The sequence below is a fragment of the Pristis pectinata genome, chromosome 29, assembly GCF_009764475.1.
Source record: "Pristis pectinata isolate sPriPec2 chromosome 29, sPriPec2.1.pri, whole genome shotgun sequence".
In the NCBI taxonomy this organism is placed as follows: Eukaryota; Metazoa; Chordata; class Chondrichthyes; order Rhinopristiformes; family Pristidae; genus Pristis; species Pristis pectinata.
This window is the reverse complement of record NC_067433.1, coordinates 5,400,649-5,422,548: the sequence shown is the minus strand read 5'-3', so window position 1 is coordinate 5,422,548 and position 21,900 is coordinate 5,400,649. Positions and strand designations below refer to the sequence as shown.

At 44.0% G+C, this 21,900-nt stretch overlaps 1 protein-coding gene across 7 annotated transcripts in view; it reads right to left on the bottom strand.

Moving 5' to 3' along the window:
- The window catches only part of LOC127584274 (zinc finger MIZ domain-containing protein 1-like), a 239,396-nt gene that overhangs the window by 55,702 nt on the left and 161,794 nt on the right, over positions 1-21,900 (bottom strand). For 6 of the 7 annotated variants that reach the window (XM_052040924.1, XM_052040929.1, XM_052040926.1 and 3 more), the window contains 3 exons: positions 15,567-15,765; positions 6,686-6,958; positions 1,132-1,314 (listed from right to left, as the gene is read on the bottom strand). In XM_052040924.1, the coding sequence (XP_051896884.1) occupies positions 1,132-1,314; positions 6,686-6,958; positions 15,567-15,765 (655 nt within the window). The remainder of the gene's footprint in view (positions 1-1,131; positions 1,315-6,685; positions 6,959-15,566; positions 15,766-21,900) is intronic. The other variant, XM_052040925.1, reaches the window with a different exon arrangement.

Sequence of the window (21,900 nt, the reverse complement as noted above, 5' to 3'; positions counted from 1 at the left end):
GACTGATGCCTGGTGAGCAATGCTTAAACTTTCCATGTGATGAACTGCTGCTCTTTCTGACCTTACGTGGAAAAGACTTACTACTTTAGACCTCTTATGACCCCAAATTGTCCTCCTGGGAAAGTTACACATGATCTTCAATCTGCATTTTATAAAAGCTTTAAAATGTTTTACAGTCAATTCCTACAATGGTTAGTAATTCCTTTTAATTAATTAATTCAATGCTGCCAGTGGGTAGCCCTGCTTGAAGGGAGACCTGTAGTTATTATTAAATAAACAAAGGACTGCAGATGCCGGAATCTAGATGAAAAATGATGCTGGAGGAACTCAGCAGGCCAGGCAGCATCCGTGGAGAAAAACAGTCAACGTTTTGGGTCAGGACCCTTCTTCAGGACTGAAGATAGGAAAAGGGGAAGCCCAATATATAGGGGGGAAAAGCAGAGCAGTGATAGGTGGACAGAAGAGGGGAGACGGGGTGGGCACAAGGTGGTGATAGATAGATGCAGGTAAGGGACAGTGATACGCAGGTACAGGGGGAGCAGGGGAGAGCAGATCCACCGGGGGATGGGTCAAAGGTAAGGAGGCAGGTGGGATGAGGGGAGGGGAAAAGATAAGGAATAGGCAAGTTTATGGTTATTATATTTCAAAACTAATTGTACGAAACAGTTTAAAACATTTTGATGTGATGAGGTTGGACATTATTTTTTAAATTATAAACATTTGTAAAGAACTTGCACTTTAAAGCATTTGTTTGTGGAACTTGGGCATTGTTGGGAAAGACTATATATTCCTAGTCACTCTGATAAAGGAGTGTTGGGTCTGAACCGTTGCTATCCATTTAGCGGTGGTGTTCCCACAGCATGCACTGGATAGGAAATTCTGGGATACTGGCCCAGCAATGTAGAAGGAACATTAATATACATCTCCTAGTTAGGATGCATATAATGAAGTGGCTGTGTTCTTATAACCTTGCTGCTGTTGGAGGTCAAAGGCTTTTCATAGTCAGGTCATTAGAGCAAATGAATTTCTTTCACTGTAATTACCACTTTCATCTTGGTCAATGCAGCAGAAAATTAATGCACATTTTAGATCCGATATTGTGAATTTCCATATTCAATGTGACTTTCTTACCTTATAATACTGCCCCATTGATCCTGGGGGAACGGGGTACTGTCCTGTGCTTTGCTGGCCTGGCATCCTATGTGCTGGATAGTTGGGAGATGGAATGGACCGCTGGGGGTTTGAAGGAGCATACTGGCTGGGCTGGCTAGGGTACTGGCTGCTGGGACCATACTGTTGACCTGGATAGCTCTGCTAAAAGTACAGAACAGAACCACGTTAATAATTTTACACCTCGCTCATCGAAATCATTGCTCTGTTAATAAAACTTCTTATATAGAAAACACTTGTGAATTAAAGATTGTCTAACGATAAATATAACATTCAGCTTAGTTCAATGTCATCAAAGCAGAAAGGAAGGCGATTTTAATTAGACCAAGATTTTGTGTAAGATTTTAATGTTAGGAGAATGTGTATATGTATTTATGTTACTCAGATAACATAACGACCTATACACATCAGCTGTCACCCTTTGCTTGCTGATTGGTTGGCTCCTGGGTAAGCAATGTCTTGATTTTAAAATTCTCTCCATGACTTCATCCCTCCCTTTCAATTTAATCTCCCGACAGCTACAATCCTCTGGCCACTTGATCGTTCCCAGTTTTAATTGTTCCACCTCTGGAGGCCTTCAGGAGCCAATCCCCTCAGCTCTACAGTTTCCTCCCTGAACATTGCTGCCTTGCTGTCTCACTTCTCAAATTTGATGATGCTTAAAATACAAGTCATAGTCACAGGGAGATACAACACAGAATTAGGCCCTTCAGCCCAGCGAGTCCACACCAACCATTTGGTCAAGTCTTTGACCAAAATTGCAGATCACAATTTTGTTTTGGGGGGTAGGTGTTACGAACCTGGCTCGTAACAACAAACTTGTGTTGCATTTGTTCAGCAACACAAATATCTGTCAAATTTGGCTTTATAACATTTGTGTGATTCCTATAGATGTTTTAGTACATTAATGGCACTATGCAAATTAAAGCTGCAGGGTTATATCAAGTATGGACATAATTTCTGGTACATAGTATTGAACAATTCTGGCAACAATTATATCAGCTAGTTCTGAATATGGCCAGAGGGGAGATATCTAGGTGACCCTGTTCGAGGGTGAAGGGATTTAGTGAGCGTGACCAGAAGTGTCCCATTTAGCAACCAGCCCTAAAACACTGGAGACCATTTCTTCAGTTAAAGAACAATGAAACCAGTACAGATCCGTTTTCAATCCAGCTTGAGTTGGTTTATGTATCACAATTAACCTACTCAGAAATAACTTATGGAATATTAAGATCCTAAAATAATTTGGTCAGAGTACTTGTTTAATGGGCTGCATTAAATCAAGCCACATACTATACAGAGATGCATTTTTATAAAGATGACCAGCTAGGAATTTACAATGCTGAAAATATCTTGTCACATTAGTCAGTTTGTCTTTAAATTGATTTTTTAAAAACTAGCTTAAACCCTTAGGCAGTATTGAATATTTATCAAAATAGAACCCAATGTGTTATGGCTCAGTTTTGCTTTTAACAACTGATGGCTCATGGGAAGTTTAGGCAGAAAAATACACATTTAAGTGTCAATAATGTACCCACACAGATTACACTAGGATATAGTTCAGTCAGCTCTGCATTACTGATTGTGGACAACATACCATATTATAAATCTACAACATCATGAGTTCAGGAACGTGGACAGGGTGGTGGTTTAATTACAGTAAATGCTGAGCTGTTTATAATTGAAGCCTAGAAGTCCAATCACAATGGAATAGTTGTGTTAGAATCACATTGAATTAGGGCCCCATTATAGATTGATCACAGTTGAAATTCACACAGCTACTTTATTAACATGAATGCAATATCCAGCCAGAGCCCACTTTGCAGGATGTATTTGAAGGTAGCTAGCACCAGATGAACCTAGCATCGATTGAAGCCATGACTGCATCTCTTCATGTACAGTGGTCACCACTGGAAGTCATTGGAAAACTTTGAGAAGGATGGTGCAAGCCAAAGCAGGCCAGGGACCTTAGCATGCACAATGATTTTTTGATGCCATCCTCAATGGTATTAGTTGCAGAACTACAGAGGATTTATCCACACTCAGAAGCCATTGAGATGATTTAGAAGTGGTCATGGGAGTAGAGGGTAGAAGATTAATGTCAGACACAAAGCAACAGGACCTACATGAAGTGCCAGAAGTAGTTTAATGGCCTCCCATGGGTCATCAAGGTCAGTGAATTTATCATCCAACAACTGCATCACTATATTCAGACACTGCACCTTGCTTTTCATCTTATCACTTGTCCAACAACAAATGCTATCAATTACAACTCCAACCTAACAGTTATATCCCTCAACTGACCCTCATCCCCTACTCCTGCCTTTACAACCACGTCTTGCGACTCGCACACTCCCAGCCACTCAGGCTTTTCACAAAGATACACTGCAACACATTCCAATCCAGAAATCTCTCTCTTGTGTAGTTGATGGCACATAGCCACCACCAACAACAACAGCACTGGTGGTGGGCACCACAGCGCCCATGGACTTAATGATCATTATGGTGGTGGCTGCCCATACATTCCATGGCCCTTGGTCAGAGAGAGATTATTGGCAATCGTGGTGTGCTCACATCTAATCTGTCCTTAAACATCTCACTTCTCCCTCTTCCTCCCATCCAACTGCTCTGGGCCCAGATAGCTCACCATGAGCTGTCAGCCATCTGGTTTGTAGGCAACAATCAGAGTCCCAGGATGGCGAATGCTGGCAGCTTGAGAGAAGTCAGCAAATTTGTGTTGAAATGAACTGATCTTTGTTCCCAGTCCAGCGTCTTATCAATCCTAGTAGTCTGTTGAAGGCTGGATTGCAGGAGTACCATGATATACACACACAGAGCTTCTTTGAACATCTTACAAAGTACAGACGTTCTCTGCACGTAATTCTTGCTCATCCCATCCCCTCACCATGAGTTTGCCATTCTTCCCACCTCCTTTCAAAGATTCCAAATCCCAGCAGCCCAGGCCAAGGATTTTGAAGAAGAAAAAGATACCCAGTCATTCAGCCTGGCATTCACATCCAGCAGCTCAGGTACTGGCACTCCATGAACAGCATAGGGCAGATTTGCGAGCCGCACATGGTTTATCATCAGACTTGAATGGCCTGCAACTAAAGCAGAGGAATTGGGTTGCTGACGTGCCAGCTTCTCAGAGGCTGAGATCACAGAAAGGTTCTGTTGCAAAGGGCTCAGATGATCATTTCAGAGGATCTATTTCACAGCACAGAAAGTATTTCAGTCTATTGCATCCACGCCAGCCAAAAATGGACTTTAGCTTAATCCCGCTTTCCAGTTCTTGGTTCTTTGCCCTGTTGATTACAGTACTTTTCACCTGAGGCAGTGAGTTATATACCTTACCTACTCAGAGTGAAAAATATTACTTTCTCAATCCCCATCTAATCCTCCTGCCAAGTAACATAAATCTAGAGAGCTCAGTTACTGATGTTTCTGCTAAAGGAAGTAAGTCCTTTGTTTAGCCATGGACAGTTGGAAGCAAAGGTTAATGGGCATGCACACTGAGGCACTCAGACATGGCTACACCAGCATGAAGATGTGAGTGAAATGTCAAGGAATATGGAGGAAGTCTGTTCCACTCTCACAAATGACCTTGACCAGAGCCTGAAACCCACTCTTTCCATCTTCTTCCAACATTCATAGACCCAATCACCACACGGTACCCAAAGGCCAAGGTCAGCTTCCATTACAGAACAGGCAGAAACCACCCAACATCTGAGTGATGCAGTGGATACACAGTCATCTGCCACAGACGTCAGACTGCTACCTCAATAGAATGGATACCAACATCCAGAGGGGGACAAAAGCAGTGACAGGTTAAGGCATGTATTGTGAAACAGGAGCAGGATCAAGGTTTAAAACATCCATAGCTGTACAATTTACAGCAACATTTTGGTAAATACTGGTTCAAGAGGTTGCTGTCATGGCACCCTTTCATGGGATATAGACATGCGAGTGGACAAAAGATATGGCAGGTGGAGTATAATATTGAAAAATGTGAGGTATCCATTTCAGTAGGAAAAGAATACTATACGTTTGTTAAACGGTGAGGGATTGGAGTATGTTGATATTCAAAGCGATCTGTACGCAAGTCATTGGAAGCTACCGTCCAGATGCCGCAGGCAAATAGGAAGGCAGACACAAGAGGAAGGCAACAATCTGCTGGAAGAACTCAGCAGGTTGAGCAGCTTCTGTGGGGGGGGGGAAAGGAATTGTGATGTTTCAGGTCAAAACCGTGCATCAGGACAAGAGGAAGGCAAATGGTTTGTTGGCCATTATTGCAAGAGGATTTAAGTACATAAGCAAAAATGTCTTATCACAATTATTTCGGGCCTTGGTGATAACCTGGAGTATTGTGTACAATTTTCGTCTCGTTACTTGAAGGATATACTTTCTTGAAAGAGAGTGAAATGAGATACTTGGATGGCAGATCTGTCATATAAAGAATTGAGCAAGCTGGGCCTCTATACCAGAGTTCAGACAAATGAGAAGTAACCCCTCATTCCTGAACATACAAAGTACCTGGAGACCTCATTAGCGCAGATTAGTGGCTTGTTAGTGTAGCGGTTAGCGTAACGCTATTATAGCACCAGCGACCCGGGTTCAATTCTGCCGCCGTCTGTAAGGAGTTTGTACGTTCTCCCCGTTCTGCGTGGGTTTCCTCCGGGTGCTCCGGTTTCCTCCCACATTCCAAAAGGCGCACAGGTTAGGAAGTTCTGGGCATGCTATGTTGGCGCCGGAAGCGTGGCGACACTTGTGGGCTGTCCCCAGCACATCTCAGACTGTGTTGGTTGTTAATGCAAAAGGACGCATTTCACTAAGTGTTTCGATGTACATGTGACTAATAAATAAATATTATTATTATTAAATGTGGAAAGGATGGTCACCCTGGCTAAGGGGTCTAGAACAAGAAGCCACACTGACCCAAAACAAGGGGTGGGCCATTTAGGACTGAAATGAAGAGAAATGTCTTGACTCAAAGGGTGTTGAGTCTTTGAATTCCTCCATCCCAGGGGGCTGTAGACACTCTGTCATTGATTGCATTCAAAACAGAGATCAATAGGTTTCTAGATAATAAAGGGACCGAGGGACGTGGTGCTCTTTTCCTTCTAGCTGGGTTAGATTTTAAGAGGTGCCGACGAAGGATCCTTGGTGAGTTGACATAATACATCTTGTAGATGATGACAGTAGATAACTGGCATAAAAATTACCTTCCTGCTCTGACACTGGTCCTCTTCCTACAATATGGTGTGTTTTGGTAACTTATCTTCTTGATTGTATGAGAGCACAACAATTTTTATGGCATTTGCCACTTTTTTTATTCAGGGCTTTACTGAGTTAGAACAATACTTCTGAAACTCCAGCGTGGTCTGAGAAGCAGTCTTGGATCTCTTGGATGTGTTAGCAGGTATTCCCCTTACATAAAGAACAATTTAACGAATGTGTAGCATGTATGCAGAGCAGAAAAAATGGTGATGATAGCAGGAAAGAAAGATCCAGTTACCTCATTGACATATGGCCTCTTTACTCCTTGCCCAGGCATCTGTTGTGTTGGTCGGGGTCCTGCATATCCGTGCTGTGGCATTCGCTGGCTCTGTGCACTGAACATGGGGTTGATACCAGGTGGCCTTGAGTGGTTCATAGACATGTGTGATATACTTGATGGTCCCATTGGGCCAGCCATTCCTCCTGTGGTCATTCCAGTGGACATCTGTGGTGAACCACGAGGGCCAGAGTGACTCATGTATTGGTTGTTATAGGACTGGGCTGCACTTATCTGTAAAAGAAAAGCAGATAAAACATCAGTTAAGTGTTTTGCTGAATCCCTGTGAATAATGTTTCTGAGCCAGAAAATGGGGAATGTCATAAGCTAGTTATCACCACTGGGCAGCAGGATCAACAGAGGAACCACAAACTACAAGTACATAGTTTACTGAAAGTGGAGACACAGGTAGACAGGGTGGTGAAGGCAGCATTTGGCATGCTTGCCTTCATCAGTCAGGGCACTGAGTACAAGAGCAACACAAAAGATGCTGGAGGAACTCAGTGAGTCAGGCAGCATCAATGGAGTGAAATGGACAGTCGACGTTTCAGGTCAAGACCCTTCATCTGGAGCAGTACGGATGAAGGGTCTCAATCTGAAACGTCGACTGTCCATTTCCCTCCATAGATGCTGCCTGACCCACTGAGTTCCTCCAGATTCCGGCATCTGCAGTTTCTTGTGTCTCTACTGAGTACAAGAGTTGGGATGTCATGTTACAACTGCACTAGACTTTAGTGAGACTGCACTTGGAGTATTGTGTGCAGTTCTGGTCATCTAGCTATAGGAAGGATGTGATTAAGCTATAAAGGGTCCAGAAAAGATTCACAAGGACCAGGTATGAGGTCTACCAGCTATGTCAAATAGAAATTGAGCAAGCTAGGCCTCTGTACCAGAGTTCAGACAAATGAGAGGATCCAGGTTCTGCTCAAGGTCATTTCTGAGATTGGAACAGACTTCTTCCATATTCCCTGACATTTCACTCACACCTTAATGCTGGTGTAACCATGTCTGAGGCCTCAATGTGCATGCCCATTAGACTTAGACTTTCAGCTGCCCGTGGCTAAACAAAGGACTTACTTCCGTTACCAGGTCTGGAAGGCGTGAGTTATAAAGAAAGACTGGATAGGCCGGAGCTTTGTGCCCTGGAGTGAAGGGGGCTGAGGGGTGACCTTATAGAGGTTTATAAAATCATGAGGGGCATCGATAAGGTGAATGGTTGCAGTCTTTTTCCCTAGGGTGGGGGAGTAAAATTACAGGCCATAGATGTAAGGTAAGGGGGAAGAAATTTAAAGGGGACTGAGGGGCAACGTTTTCACACAGAGGGTGGTGGGTGTGTGGAACGAGCCGCCAGAGGAAGTGGTAGAGGCGGGTACAATTACAACGTTTAAAGGACATTTGGACAGGTACATGGATAGAAAAGGTTTAAAGGGATACAGGCCAAACACAGGCAAATGGGACTAACTCAGGTAGGCAACTTGGTTGGCATGGACAAGTTGGGCTGAAGGGCCTAACTCCATGCTGTATAATTCTATTACTGGATGCAGGACTAAAAAAATCAGCCCTGATTTCCCTCTTGGGTCATTAACCAGTAATGATAACTAGACAAGTATATTTGTGGACAGCAGCAGAGGAAGGCCATAATTCTTTCCATAACCAAACAGCATATAGCCATCCTCTCTCTTGGCTTCCACATGAAGGATGATTGAACGTCCAAAACACTTGAGGCTTCAGCAGGTGTGAAAACTGGAAAGGAAAGAAAAAATTGAGACATGGATAGGGTTTTGGAGAAACATTACTCTGTAGTGGCAGTTACCAATGTGAAGCAAAGTCTCAGATCCATTCGCCAATACTTCCTGGTTTTTGGTGAGTGGGTGGATTTTATCTTAAGGTGCCTGAGCTGAACCTGGGGCAACAAAGATACACTCCTGTCCACTCACCTCCCTCTTCACTAGCAGCTAAGATGCCAAAGTTAGGATGCCTTGCCTCTGGAAAATATCGGGAGGAAATAAGGCACAGTGGTGCCCATTTTCTGGGCAGTATGAAAGTTCTCTGAGAGCCAAAATATTATATGCAGTGCAAACGGACACTTATGAAGCAGGTTAAGCAGGTGTAGTATTGATGAGAGTGTTAGAAATATGTGTACTGAGAGAATGCCAGAATAATTCAGAGTAAGCAGATCATAATGTCAGCCAGCCTGCAGGTGTGATTTGTATCAGCACTGCCATTTTGGACACATCAGTCCAGAAGCCCACCAAGAGCAGTGTGGCAGGTGCTGCAGAACATGTTGTCAAGTTCAGACTTCTACAAAAAAAGGTGTTCCCACACATGGAAGTGTTAGTAGGTCTTCTCTTAAATATATCACCATTTGAAGAATGAGCAGAAGGCATTCAAAGCACACCAAACTGCTGGAGAAAGAGGGGTGGGCTCTGATGTCTTCCCAGGGTGTTCAAGGAATAATTCTCCAACATGGACTTTGGCCAGAAGCAATGTGCAGGGTATCTGTGCTACAGTAGGGATACCTTCACTAAAATCTGCCACCTCTAGCCAACCTGAGAGAAGAGCAAGGGCCACATCGCCAGTGACTGAAGTCAATTACTCTAGTCACCTTGAACATGGGTTTAACTCCTCTCCACTGGAGCTGGAGATTTTAGATTTTTACAATATCTTACTGTTTGCAAGATCATGGCTGATGCTCTCTAATCCAAGACAGTGATTAGATTTCATTCCTTCGCACCAGAAACCAGTAGGCAGAGCATGAACGTACCTTTAAGAAGACTGCAAGCTCCCCCAAGCTGCAGCATGTCACCGACTGCAGACATGTTGTTTTGAATTCTAATTCTGTTCTGTACTAGAATTGAAAGCAATTCCAATTCCCGTACGTACAGCTGGAATGGAACCACTAGCAGGGTACCATGCCACGTTTCCAAGGGAACTCCCGATACCTTCATTCAGCAGCAGTCTGCTCTGCCAGCTACACTTTAGCCACCATGCCAAGTTGAAGAGTGGCTCTGGCCTAAAAGAGAAATCCACTGTTGCACATCTGCACACCAGGCAGAATGGGGCAATCTAGATTACCTTCTTCCCCTTCCCCCACTCCTGCTCTTTCTTCTGTGCACAAACACGGAAAGCCATGTTTGGTACACAGAACGTGTTTGAGCATGTCACTGGCATGCTGAAGCAATCCTTTGTCTGCACAGATCTGGACGAGTTCTGTGAGCAACCCTACCATCCCATGGGACCAGTCTTTGCCACCAGTGATACTTTGAGCAGCTGGAGGAAGAGCGGGGGGGAAGAGGAGGAAGAAGGTATCGAGGCAGATTGTGACCTCGCAATCCACCCCGTTAAGGCCTTGCACATTGTCTGTCTGCACTGCACTTTCCCTGTAACTGTAACACTATGCTGCATTCTGTTATTGTTTTCCCTTGTACTACCTAAATGCACTGATGTGATGAAATGATCTGTATGGATGGCATGCAAAACAAAGTTTTTCACTGTATCTCGGTACATGTGACAATAATAAACCAATCTACCAATTTAGATAGCCCCATTCTTCCTGGACTAACATGAAGAATTGTCTCCAGTACTGCAACCCCAATCTCCAATCACCAACAGTCCCATGCCTTAACTTCCATCTGATAGCCACATCATTAGCCACAATACAAAAATAAAAGCCACCACAAAATAAATATTCCAAACCAAATTTATAAATAAGTCATGCCAACTTCAATATAAGCATCAACCAACCAAATGTGCAGTTCCTTAGTGCCTATATTATGCATGACTTTTTCTCCATCCTAAATTCCTATGGAGTGTCACCCAACGACAACATGGCTGGTGGAAGAGTGCCGACTTAAGTGGAGGAGGTAGCAGAAGAACAACCTTGAATATCTCCCGTCCTAGATGCAGTCTGATCCAGCTGCCTGATAGGCCACAGCTAACTCACTGAGGGATGACCTTATAAAGATTAACAAAATTACGAAGGGCATAGGTAGTTTAGATTGACCGAATCTTTTTCCCAGGGTAGGGCAGTTTAGAAGTAGAAGACACAGGTTTAAGGTGAGAGGTGAGAAGTTTAAGGAAGATCTAACTAGTAAGCTTTTCACACAGATGGTGGTGAGTATTTGTAACGAGCTGCCAGAGGAGATAGTGGAGGTAGCTACTAATACAACGTTTAAAAGGCATTTGGATGGGTACGGGGATAGGAAAGGAGTTGAAGGATACGGGCTAATGTGGGCATCATGATCGGCATGGATGCGGTGGGCCGTATGTTTCTACGATAATAGGTGAGAGAGAACAGAAGGTTTATATCACATGGAGCTGCTGCCATTCCCCTGGGCTTCATGAAATCCAATAATCTGACACGTCAGATTACTGCACTCCTGAAATACCCTACAAACCTCTTTGTGTTGTTGTCCAAAGCCAATACACCAACATTCTCAGCTTTCTCTGCCCTGGGTAGTGGCTGGTGCTGAATGGAAGCGGTGACATCAGCCATCAGATGCTGCATCATAATTAAGTCCATGACAAGCAAGGGATTTTCCACCACTTTCATGCTGGAAAGGATGGGCTCCAAACTCTTTGCAAAGCCCAGTCTAGGCTCCCTCATGCTCCCTGACAACAAATACAGGCTTTCTGGTAGACTTCCCAATACACAAGGTATTTCATTGTGCAAACCCATCAGCTGCCTTCTGTAATTGGCCCCATCAGGTGGTCCTCTGAAGCACAACTTGTCCATGTTCTAACCCCACCTCTGGTGAGGTAACACCTGGACTATCCTTTCCTTATTTTGTGGCTTTACTACAGATCCTGCCTCTACCCTCTCCTCTAAACTGGGTGCAGCAGAGTCCAAGCTGGTGGCTGCAAGGGTAAAATTGAATGATGGTGCACCTGCATTGACCACCTTCCTCTTCACTGCTTGACTAGATTTCAGATCTTGCTGTTTGAAATTAAGAAGGAACAAGGCTAAAGTTAAAGTGCAAGGGAGAGGGGGAAAGGTAGAAACAAGAAAGACATCTGCAACTTGCAAATATGGAAAAGCTCTTGGTTTGGGAGGTGGCTTGGGTATAAGGGTACCATCACTATTGATGGATTCAGTTCTGCAGCTAGCCACAACTTCAGCAATGGACATCCCAATTGTAGCCACCAGTCTCTTTTAAGAGGACAATGGCATGCAGGCACTCCTGTTCTTGTCTATTTAATTGCATCCAATTGTGCATCATCTCCTCTTGCAAGAGAGAAGGAAGTGTGGTGATGTGGATGTCACCATGTACAAGCTCTGAGAGGTGGACAGAAGGCTGCAGCAATACTAAGTACGTGAGGGTGCACGTGAATGTTAGTTCTCATTGTAATTTGGTGACTGATGGAGGTGTGGTGTACTGATGAATACCAGACTGGTAGCGTAATTGGCTACGTATGATGTTTGAGTTTGAATTTGCATTTACTGATCTCAGGTCAGCATACTAAACTTCTCACAACACTATATCCAGGTACTCAGGGCTTTAATCCTAGCACTGATCTCCAGTGCTATCTACTCCCATTGCTTTCTTGTATCTACTGGTGTACTGGTCATCCCTCTTCCTTTCCATCTTGTCAACCAAGGATCTCTAGTACAGCCTCCAAAAACCTATGGAACACATGCTCTCCCATAGTGTGCCAAACTCCTACTTGTACCTGCCAGCACCTACTGCAGCCACAATGCACCTCCATTTTAAGAGGTGCAGTCTAATTTTAAGAAATGCTGACTTGTAATATTGGTCTCTGCTGAAGCACCTAGCCTACGATTATCACAGCTAATGCTGGCAAGACCCAACATTTAACGTAATGAGCAGGCAGGCGGGTTAATTGTGCATAACAACCTATACACCAACTTTCTAGATTATCAGATCCATTCCCAACTCTGGAACTTAAGCACATATTCTTAGCTAACTGTTTAGATACAAGGGAATGCTCATCAGATGCACTGTTCTTTAGCTCGAGTATCAATCAGAGGCCCTCTTGATAACTCAAAAGGAGGTTACATTTCCGACATGGTTCAAAGAGAAGTAGGGGAGTTACTCTGGCTAGTGTTAATCCTTCCATCAAAAGACCACAAATATAAGGAACGAGGTTGGTCATTCAGCTGTTTCTGAATGACATTCACTATATGATAAAAGCTAATTATATGGAAACTGCATAAGTATAATAATTCATTTTATAAAAGCAGGTATTAACTAAAACTACTGTTACGTTTACTGATGTCCTATCTCGGATTTCCGCTGCTAAGTAGCTATCCCTCTGCACACTGCACAATGCTATTCCACAATGACAGGGCTGTTTCTGTGCTCTCCCATCTGAACTCCCACTTGTCATAATGCAGTAAAATTACTTAGGATTCAGAGTACAGGTAGTACTCTGTCTGCCGACATGAAGCTACAAACCATTTTGTTAACACTATCGCCGATAAGAAGTCCGGTTAGAATAAAGAGTGTCAACATATGCATGGTGAACAGATGTTATTTTAAATAATCTTTCAGTAAAAGAATCTGATTTATTTTAAAACATATTAAACCTAATGAGTTAAATTCCATTCATTCCCCAAAGCTTTGGTATTCAAAGCAAGAGCAGCTGCACCTCTAAACCTCAGGACCAGAAGTGTCCTCAGTTCTGCTGATCCCACCCTAGGCAACAACGAAGAAGTCCAATTAAAAGGCTCACGGTGCCCAAATATTTTATATTAATTAATTAAAGTAATTTAGTTAATTAATAAAGTAATTGTATAGGATATCAATTCTGGAATGGGAAGTGAAGACAGGATTGAGCTCATTTGCGATGCACTCTATAGACAAGAATCTGTTACTGTCTACAACCCACAGCATTCCAAAGATTCACAATCCTCTGAGTAAAAGAACATTCTCCTCAGTTCAGTCCTAATCAGCCAGTCTTCAATCTAGAGACCATGGCCCCAGTTCTAGACTTGCTGGTATGAGCAAACAGCCTCTGCACCTACACTGCACCTTCAGTGAGATCACCTCTTCTAATCTTCAGTGAGAATAAATCCAAACCATTGAATATTTCCTCATAAGACAAACCCTGGTTCCAGCAATCCATCTGGTGACTCTTGGCTACTTACTGACCTTTGGATAATCTGCATCATTCCCATTTCCTGACGTGACAGACAATGCAATTCCGTTGCCCTGCTGACCCAGTGCAAACTGAATGAGTAGAACTGCCGACTCCACTCGCTTTCTGCATATCAAAGGTGTACCTCAGGGAATAATATGGTCCAAGCTATTCTTTGTATACTTACATGGGGTAGTCCTCATTTCATCCTACTCAGGCTCCTTCTTCAACGCATCCAGTAAACTGCTGACCACACTGAAGCTGCTTCCTGAGCTCATACAGAACTCAAAAGTGTCATTACTTCTGCTGCCAATTTCCACCCAGCTTTCCCTTCACGTGGTCCCTATCTGGCTCTACCCTTCCCTTTAATATCTCAACCTTCATCTCAGAGGATAGGCTAATGACCAACATCCATTATGTCCATAAACTACCACAGACATCTCAACTATTTCAACCCTGCTTCCTGCAAGGACTCCAGCCCATTTTCCCAGTTTCTCCAGCTTTGTTGTATCTGTTCTTGGGGTGGCACAGTGACACAGCAGTTAGTGCTGCTGCCTCACAGCTCCAGCGACCCAGGTTTGATCTTGACCTTGGGTGCTGTCTGTGTTGAGTTTGCAGGTTCTCCAAGTGACTGCAAGGGTTTCTCCCAGAAGCTCTGGTTTCCTCTCACATGCCAAAGGCATGGTGGTTGGTAAGTTTATTGGTGACTGTAAATTGCCCCAATACAGGCGGGTGACAGGAGAATTGGGGGAGTTGATGGGAACCAAGAGGAAAAAAAAATGGAATTAGTGTAATTGGGTGCTTGATGGTTGGCCAGATTTGTGCTGTATGACTTTCCACACCAGTGCCTCTGAGATGTCTTCCTTTTTCCTTAACCTTGGCTTTCCCTTTACCATAGTTGTTAGAACTATCAACAGTGTCTCCTCTATTTCCCACGCTTCTGCTCTTACCAGATCTCCTCCCAGCCAGATCAAGGACGGTGTCCCCCTTGTCCTCGCCTTCCACCCCACCATATTCAATGGCTATTTATATAATAGATCTATAACTTCCACCACCTTCAGAGATTCCGCCGCCAGATGTACCTTCCCCTTCCCTCCCCTTTCAGCATTCCAAAGGGACCATGCCCTTTGTGACTCCCCAGTCTGCCCTTCCATCTCCACCAACCATTCCCCTTCTCACGGCACTTTTCCAGGCCACCACAGGAGATGCGACACCCAACCATACGAGGCCCATGGAGTCCTTTCCAGGTGAAGCAGCACTTCTTCCAAACTAATGTATTGCTTTCTGTGTTCACAAGAAGGTAACTCAGATTGTGTGACTGCTTTACAGAACACTTCCACTGAGCCTGCAAGAGTGAAGGTGACCTTCCAGTCACCCATGACTTTAATTCTCCATCCTTTTCCTACTCTGACCTCCCTGCCTTTGGTCTCTTGTGTTAAGCCCAATACAAGCTCGAAGAACAGTACCTCATCTAACATTTAGGCACAATATAATCTGCAAAACTCAACACTGAATTCAACCATTCAGATAACCAGCCATTCCTGTTTGTGATAGAACTGGTCAGTTCTGATGTGCTGCCTGATCTGCTGGATATTTCTAGTATTCTCTTTTGTCTTATACTTCCAGCAATTGCTGTGCTCTGCATCTCACCGTTCCAACGTGTCCTTTACTTTTCCTCTCTCTCTAACTGCCCTCATTTATCTATTATCTAGAAGGTTAGACAGAGATAATGTCCAGGTCTTACCGGTCCATACTGGCTCATCTCCTGGTTTTGCTTCTCCTGCAGGGCAGCCACGGTGGCTGTGGCAGTGGCGGTGGCGGTGGCTGCAGCCGCAGCCACAGCAGCAGCAGCTGCAGCAGCAGCTGGCTGGGTGAAGTGCGTTGGTGGCCTGGAATGTGAAGGGATTCCCATTCCACCAGAACCATTTGGGCCACCAGGGTAACTAAAAGCAAAGAGAAAGTGAGTATTAATGGAAAGAGTGGATAAGAAACTTGGATTCTTGGAAAGGATGCTTCCTTAGACTTGCGGGGAATGGCAAAGTTGCCACGTGCACTTAGCTTGCATTCATTAATCAAAGAAGTTTCCCATACACAGAGAAAGTCTTGGCTGAACTTCACAATAGGTCATTAAGACTGTAGCACAGGCCATTCAGTCCATATGCTAGCCTATAACTTGGGCTTTCTACTTAAATCCCATTTCCTGGTCCTTTTATATTACGTTAAAATATTTATCCAATTCCCTTCAAGTAAATTTCTGGGAGTTAATCCACGAGGGTGGGGTGTGGAAAGTTTAATGCAATGAAAGAATTAGTCATTGGAAACCGAACCCATTACACCTTCCACACTGAATCTAGTGTGCCAAGACTACCTGAAGGAAAACTCCTTGGGAGAGCTAGTTACTCCTGTGCAGCAATATTACCAGCACTTTAACTCAAGGTGCATGAATTTCCTGAGTATCCTTGAAACCGCAGTGAAAGCAAAGCAAGCTCACAGTGGCTGAAATGCTGACAGAAAAATCTAGCAATGAACACTGCAGCCTCACTTTCTCGAGCTATTCTGCAAAAGACTTTCTTCAAAGAAGCTGTGTAGATGACTTTGGAATAAGTTTTGTAAGGATTGAACTTCAATTTGAGATCCTTGATGTTTAGTTTGCAAATTTTAGAGCTGACCATTGCAGACTTTAGGATGAGCTTGAGAGTTGCGCTCTGCAGCGCTCCATGGCCACGTCACTAGGAATGCTGCTTATGCTACTTTACTGTGAGAACCACTGGGCGATAATGATGAATAACAGTAGAAGACTCAGATACACCAGCACCATGCTCTTTACATACTGTAACTAGACAACAGAGAGGGGATCAGCAGAGAGGTCCAGCTCTTAGGAGGCCATACCCACCACACCAGACGTATAAAGGATATGCTTCCATAATAGCTGAACAATGTCCAAGGAGGCTTAGTTTCCCATGACCCATGGATATTATTATGAACAATATCTCCTGTCTGCCAGAACAGGTAACTACACTTCAGAGAGCAATGCCCTTTACCTCAGGAGCCTTCCAAGGCTCTGCCTGAGATACTGGCAGAATTTCACAGGATGAGCAAGACATTTGGATCTGCTGTTCTGGCTGGCTTCACCACGGTGCAGGAGGCCACCCAGCTGCACACGTGGCTGTTAAACCGTTCCAAATCACCCAGGAGTGTTCATCAACCACTAGTTCTTCCACTCCCATCAAGATACGCAGCATTCTCTGCAAATACGGGATATTCTAGAGGTCTGCGCGAGATTTACAGGCAGCTGCCGTGAATGCTTGCGTCTTGTAGCAGTACACTCTCATTTATCTCTTCACACATCCAACTACACATACCAGCTGGTTGTAGAGAATCACCCAATCAAAACATGGCTGATGGCTGTGTGATCAACCTCACTACGAGGAGCCCAACAATTTGTTCCAGCTATATAATCAGAACTACCTGACAACTAACAATTACATTGAGCAAGCTATAGACACGCTGGTAGACTTTGGTGGTGGATTACTGTACACTGCAGCACTGGTTGGAAGCAAAGCTAGAGTGTACAAATGCCAACAACTTCTACTGGATTGAAATAAGAGGTAGAAATCAAACAAGTGACTGAGTGTTGACATGGTGTTGGGAAAACTTTGGGCTTTTGGGGAGATGGGGCTTGGGCCTTAGTGAGGGAGTGTCAGGAGTGATGGGGGAATGGTTTGATTCTGAATTGGGATTAGTGGGGTACGGCCACAAAAGATTAAATATATGGGACTATCCTTCTAGAGGCACAAATCAACGTTGAGTTACTAAAACATTATCGTCCCTGGCATAATTAATAATGATTGCTCCCAGGACAACGTGCGCTAATTTCCTCCACGTTGCTCCAAAGACAATGTTGCTGGAAGGTCAATATTGTCTTCTGTATGACTTTGAACACACAAAAGTGAATCAGTCTGGGAAGAGCCGAGTTGGATTTTCGGAGTGCCATGAAATGACCCATAATGATCACTGTCAGGTCTCACGACAAGTAACATCAATTTTCAATCATACAACAACTGGAAGTATTACACCATTGAATTTCAAGGCCAAAGCCTCATCAGATGAGGAAGAAAAATGTACAAGCAGTGCAAGACAGATGACACACTTTGCAGCTTGGGATGTTCTTATTGTTGAGCTTTACTTTGACTTCACCAATCCTATCTGACCTCTAAATGCCAAAACTATTTTCTTCCCTTACCTCTTTTCCTCCGCCAACCTAAATCAGTTCTGCAAACTTGTGCCTTGACCTGTCCCTATCACTCAGTATCAATCCATACATCACGCAAGTGATTTCCAACTTTTTCTTGTCCTGATGAAAGTAGATTGACCTGAAGTATTTCTCCTGTCCTCTCCACAGATGCTGACTGACTTGCTGAGTATTTCTAGCATTTCCTGCTTTTATTTTCAGTTTTCAATTTATTGCTGACCATTCCATAAAACTTAACAGGGTACCTGACAGTAATTAACCAACAATATTCCAGATCAGAAAGCACTACCAAAAGATATTTATTATGCAACTCCAATGAAGTAAAACTTATCACTGTAAAATATTATCACTGCTTGTTCTTGTGGAACTACAAACTTTTACTCTTCCACCATGTAGGACAACACCTGCGTCTTTGGCAGAGGTTGAGGTAGGCTGCTCATAACTTTCTCTGATGGGTGAGTTGCCTTGTTTTGAAGCCCCTGAGGAGCCTGCCATAGATTGTGCCACTTGTACACAGACAAATTCACCTATTAGGACACTAGGCTGCATGTTGAGTGTTGGTGTCCACTCCATGTTCCTGACACTGTTGTTTCTCTCATGACCTACATTTACTTCCTTACCAGCAATGACTGGAGGTCCTGTTGCAGTTGTACGAGGGCTGTGTTTGATGCCCCATGCAGGTGGCCTGACATCAGTGCTAAGGTCTCTTACATTTCATCACTCAATACAGACTCCTCTAATCTCTACAAACATTCACAGTGACAGAGACCTTCCAACAAATTGTATATTCTTTGCTGCTACTCTAGAAGTGTCCTGTTGTTAACAGCCTGAGATGCAACATCTACGTCCACAGAACAGAGACCAGGTAGTCCTCAGCCTTCCAAGTGCCTCCACCATCTGCTCTGCCTCTTCTGTGACGCGCCAGTCACAAAGTGAAAACCTGAAGATTCTGTCACGGATCCACCAGCATAAGTATCAGAGCCAAAACTTGTTTGGAATGTATCCTGTACAATGCATCCTCTCTGGGGAGTCACCATCTTCACCACTCTGTTGCTGGATGGGTCAAAACCTCACCAGCGATCAAATGCTTAAAGTTATCATCGTACACATTTTTACTTTTCACTTGCTGATAATTTCATGTTCACGTATGCAAGTGTTGCATGAAACAGCTTGAGGTGCCATCACTAGGAAAGAGAAGCACCCCACCTTTGCCCATGTCTCTGACATTTGGTCATGCAATTGCATCTCCAGAGCCGCCTCCTCTGCAGATGCAAACTGCGGGATGACTGGAGGGTCACTTCTGGTTCCTTGGCTCCTCCTTGTGCTCAATGCCACCTTCTCCTGCATGGCGTAAAAGCAGAGGCCTTTGAGTGAGAGAAATAGTACGCACTGAACGAGTAGGTGAAAATATACATTGCTGGTGGGAGAGGCAAGACATTGCTTGAAGATCAGGCTGAGTGAAAGTAGTGATGAGCCTTGAAGATGGGAGGAAGTGAGCCTGCATGGTGAGTATATGTGGGCATTGATCCTGGAGAAGATCAATGAATGCAGATTGAGAGAAGTTGCAGTAATACACACATAGCAGAGTATACATTTTTGATCTAATGGGATCCAAGAGCAGGGACTGAATTCCCACTGCACCTTCTAAGGAAACTTCCATCCATGTTTTCTCAATGTTATCTGCAGGCTTTGTCCTCCCATCAAAAGGGAATTCAATTTCCCTGTGAACCTTTCAGTTCCCTGGATGACATCAAATGCAACTGGATTTTGGTGCAGTTTTGGTGCGTCTGTCTTCTTCAAGTTGTGCAGCCAGCTCAGAATCTACCAAAGTTCATGTTTACAAAGTGCCTTTAATTGTGGAACTGGGTGCAGTGTGTCAGTACCCTGGCCACTCAATGTAATTGGTTGGGAATTGCAAAACACTAAATAGTAGGGTTAAAGCACTTCATTTAAACCAACAGCAAAAGGCTTGTCTACCTCGGGGCAGCCTCTCTCATCTCCCTCAACCCAGCCCCAATGCAACTGCTTCCAAACTCTTGAAAGTTAAAATAATCCCATAGTCTTTATCCCTAAAGCCTCAATAGTAGACATTCCATGTCTCACAATCTTATGTGAATACATTTCTCCCAAATTTTCCATTCCTTCCCTGAGTAAAGACCACTACTGATTCACCAAAGAACAAACGATGTCTCACTATTTCTCCTCTCAGAATATGAACCGTCTATTAGATCTTTGAGCTTCAGATTTCCCCCATCATCCTATTTCCCCATCACCCCGTATTCCTGGTCCCATTGCAGAAAATATTTACTGACTACCCTTCCTGTAATTAGTTGTGCAAACCACGGCTAGGCAGTGTCTTGAACAAATTCAGATTTACTTTCTTCCACTCCCCTTGTGTGTCAAAACAAATCCCATTTGACCCCGTAAACCTTTTATAACTTCACTTCCAGCTGCAGAACTGCAGCATCACATCTCTCCATCATCCATTTAACATTTAGGACTTTTAAAAAAAACTCTTATTCCCAAAACATGTTGCTTCGTATTTCTCATGATTAAACTGGGTCAGCCACTACGGAAAAACTATTGGCACTTTAACTTCTGTTGACTGCTTTCATGAATCTTTCATACAACATATCTTTGGACAGTTTTTTTCCACATCACTTACACTCTGTATGGACCATGTATTTTGGCTACCCACTGAAGATCACATTGCTGATAACAATTGATCACGCCATCTCCAACTCCCTGGGAGTTGACCCTTACCTCAACACCCTTTCAATTCCCAACCATCTTCCTCCCTCCTGGGCCACTCTTCCTGCAAGGATGGTACAATGGCATAGCTTATAGAGCTGCTGCCCCAGACCTCCAGCAACCTGGGTTCAATCCTGACCTCTGGTGCTGTCAGTTAGTACACTCTCCCTGTGACCACAAATGTTTTTCTGTGTACTCCGATTTCCTCCCACATCCCAAAGAACGTGCAGGTAGATAGGTTATTTAGCCACTGTGAATTTTCCCTATTGTGGAAGCGAGTGGTAGAATCTGGAGCAAGTTGTTGGGGAAGTGAGAAGAATAAAATGGGAACACAAGAACGGAGGAATACGAGATCGAGCTCCATCAACCACAGCACAAGGGAAGCCACGCTTCCTAAAAAGGAGAACATTTCAGATGTCCTGGAACAGAAAGCCTCATCTTGAGAGCAGATGCGGCAGAACTGGGAGAAAGGAGACAGGGTTGGAAGAGGTGTAGTCTCATGAGCTGTGGGAGTCAGTAGATTTATAGTAAGTATCAGTGGATAGCTTGTCTCCTGAGATGGAGATAGAGAGATCTAGAGAAGTGTCAGAAATGGTCCACGTGAATTTAGAGCAGGGTGGAAGTTGGTGGCGAAGGTGATAAAATTGATGAGTTCTTCATGGGTGCAAGAAGCAGAACCAGCGTAGTCATCAATGTAACGGAGAAAGATTTGGGGAGTGGTACCAGAGAAGGTTTGGAACAGGTACTGTTCCACATAGCCAAAAAAAGACAGGCATAGCTGGGGCCTATGCAAGTGCCCATGGCTACACCTTTGATTTGTAGAAAGTGAGAGGAGTCAAAAGAGAAGTTGTTTAAGGTAAGAGCAAGTTCAGCTAGGTGGATGAATGTTGGTGGAGGGGAACTGGTTGGATCTTTGTTGCAGAAAGAAGGGGAGGGCTTTTAGACCTTCCTGATGGGGGAAGGAGGTGTCTAAAGACTGGACATCCATGGTGAAGATGAGGCAGTGGGGGTCTGGGAATCGGAAGTTGTCCAAAAGGTAGAGGGCATGCGAGGTGTCCTGGATGTAGGTGGGAAG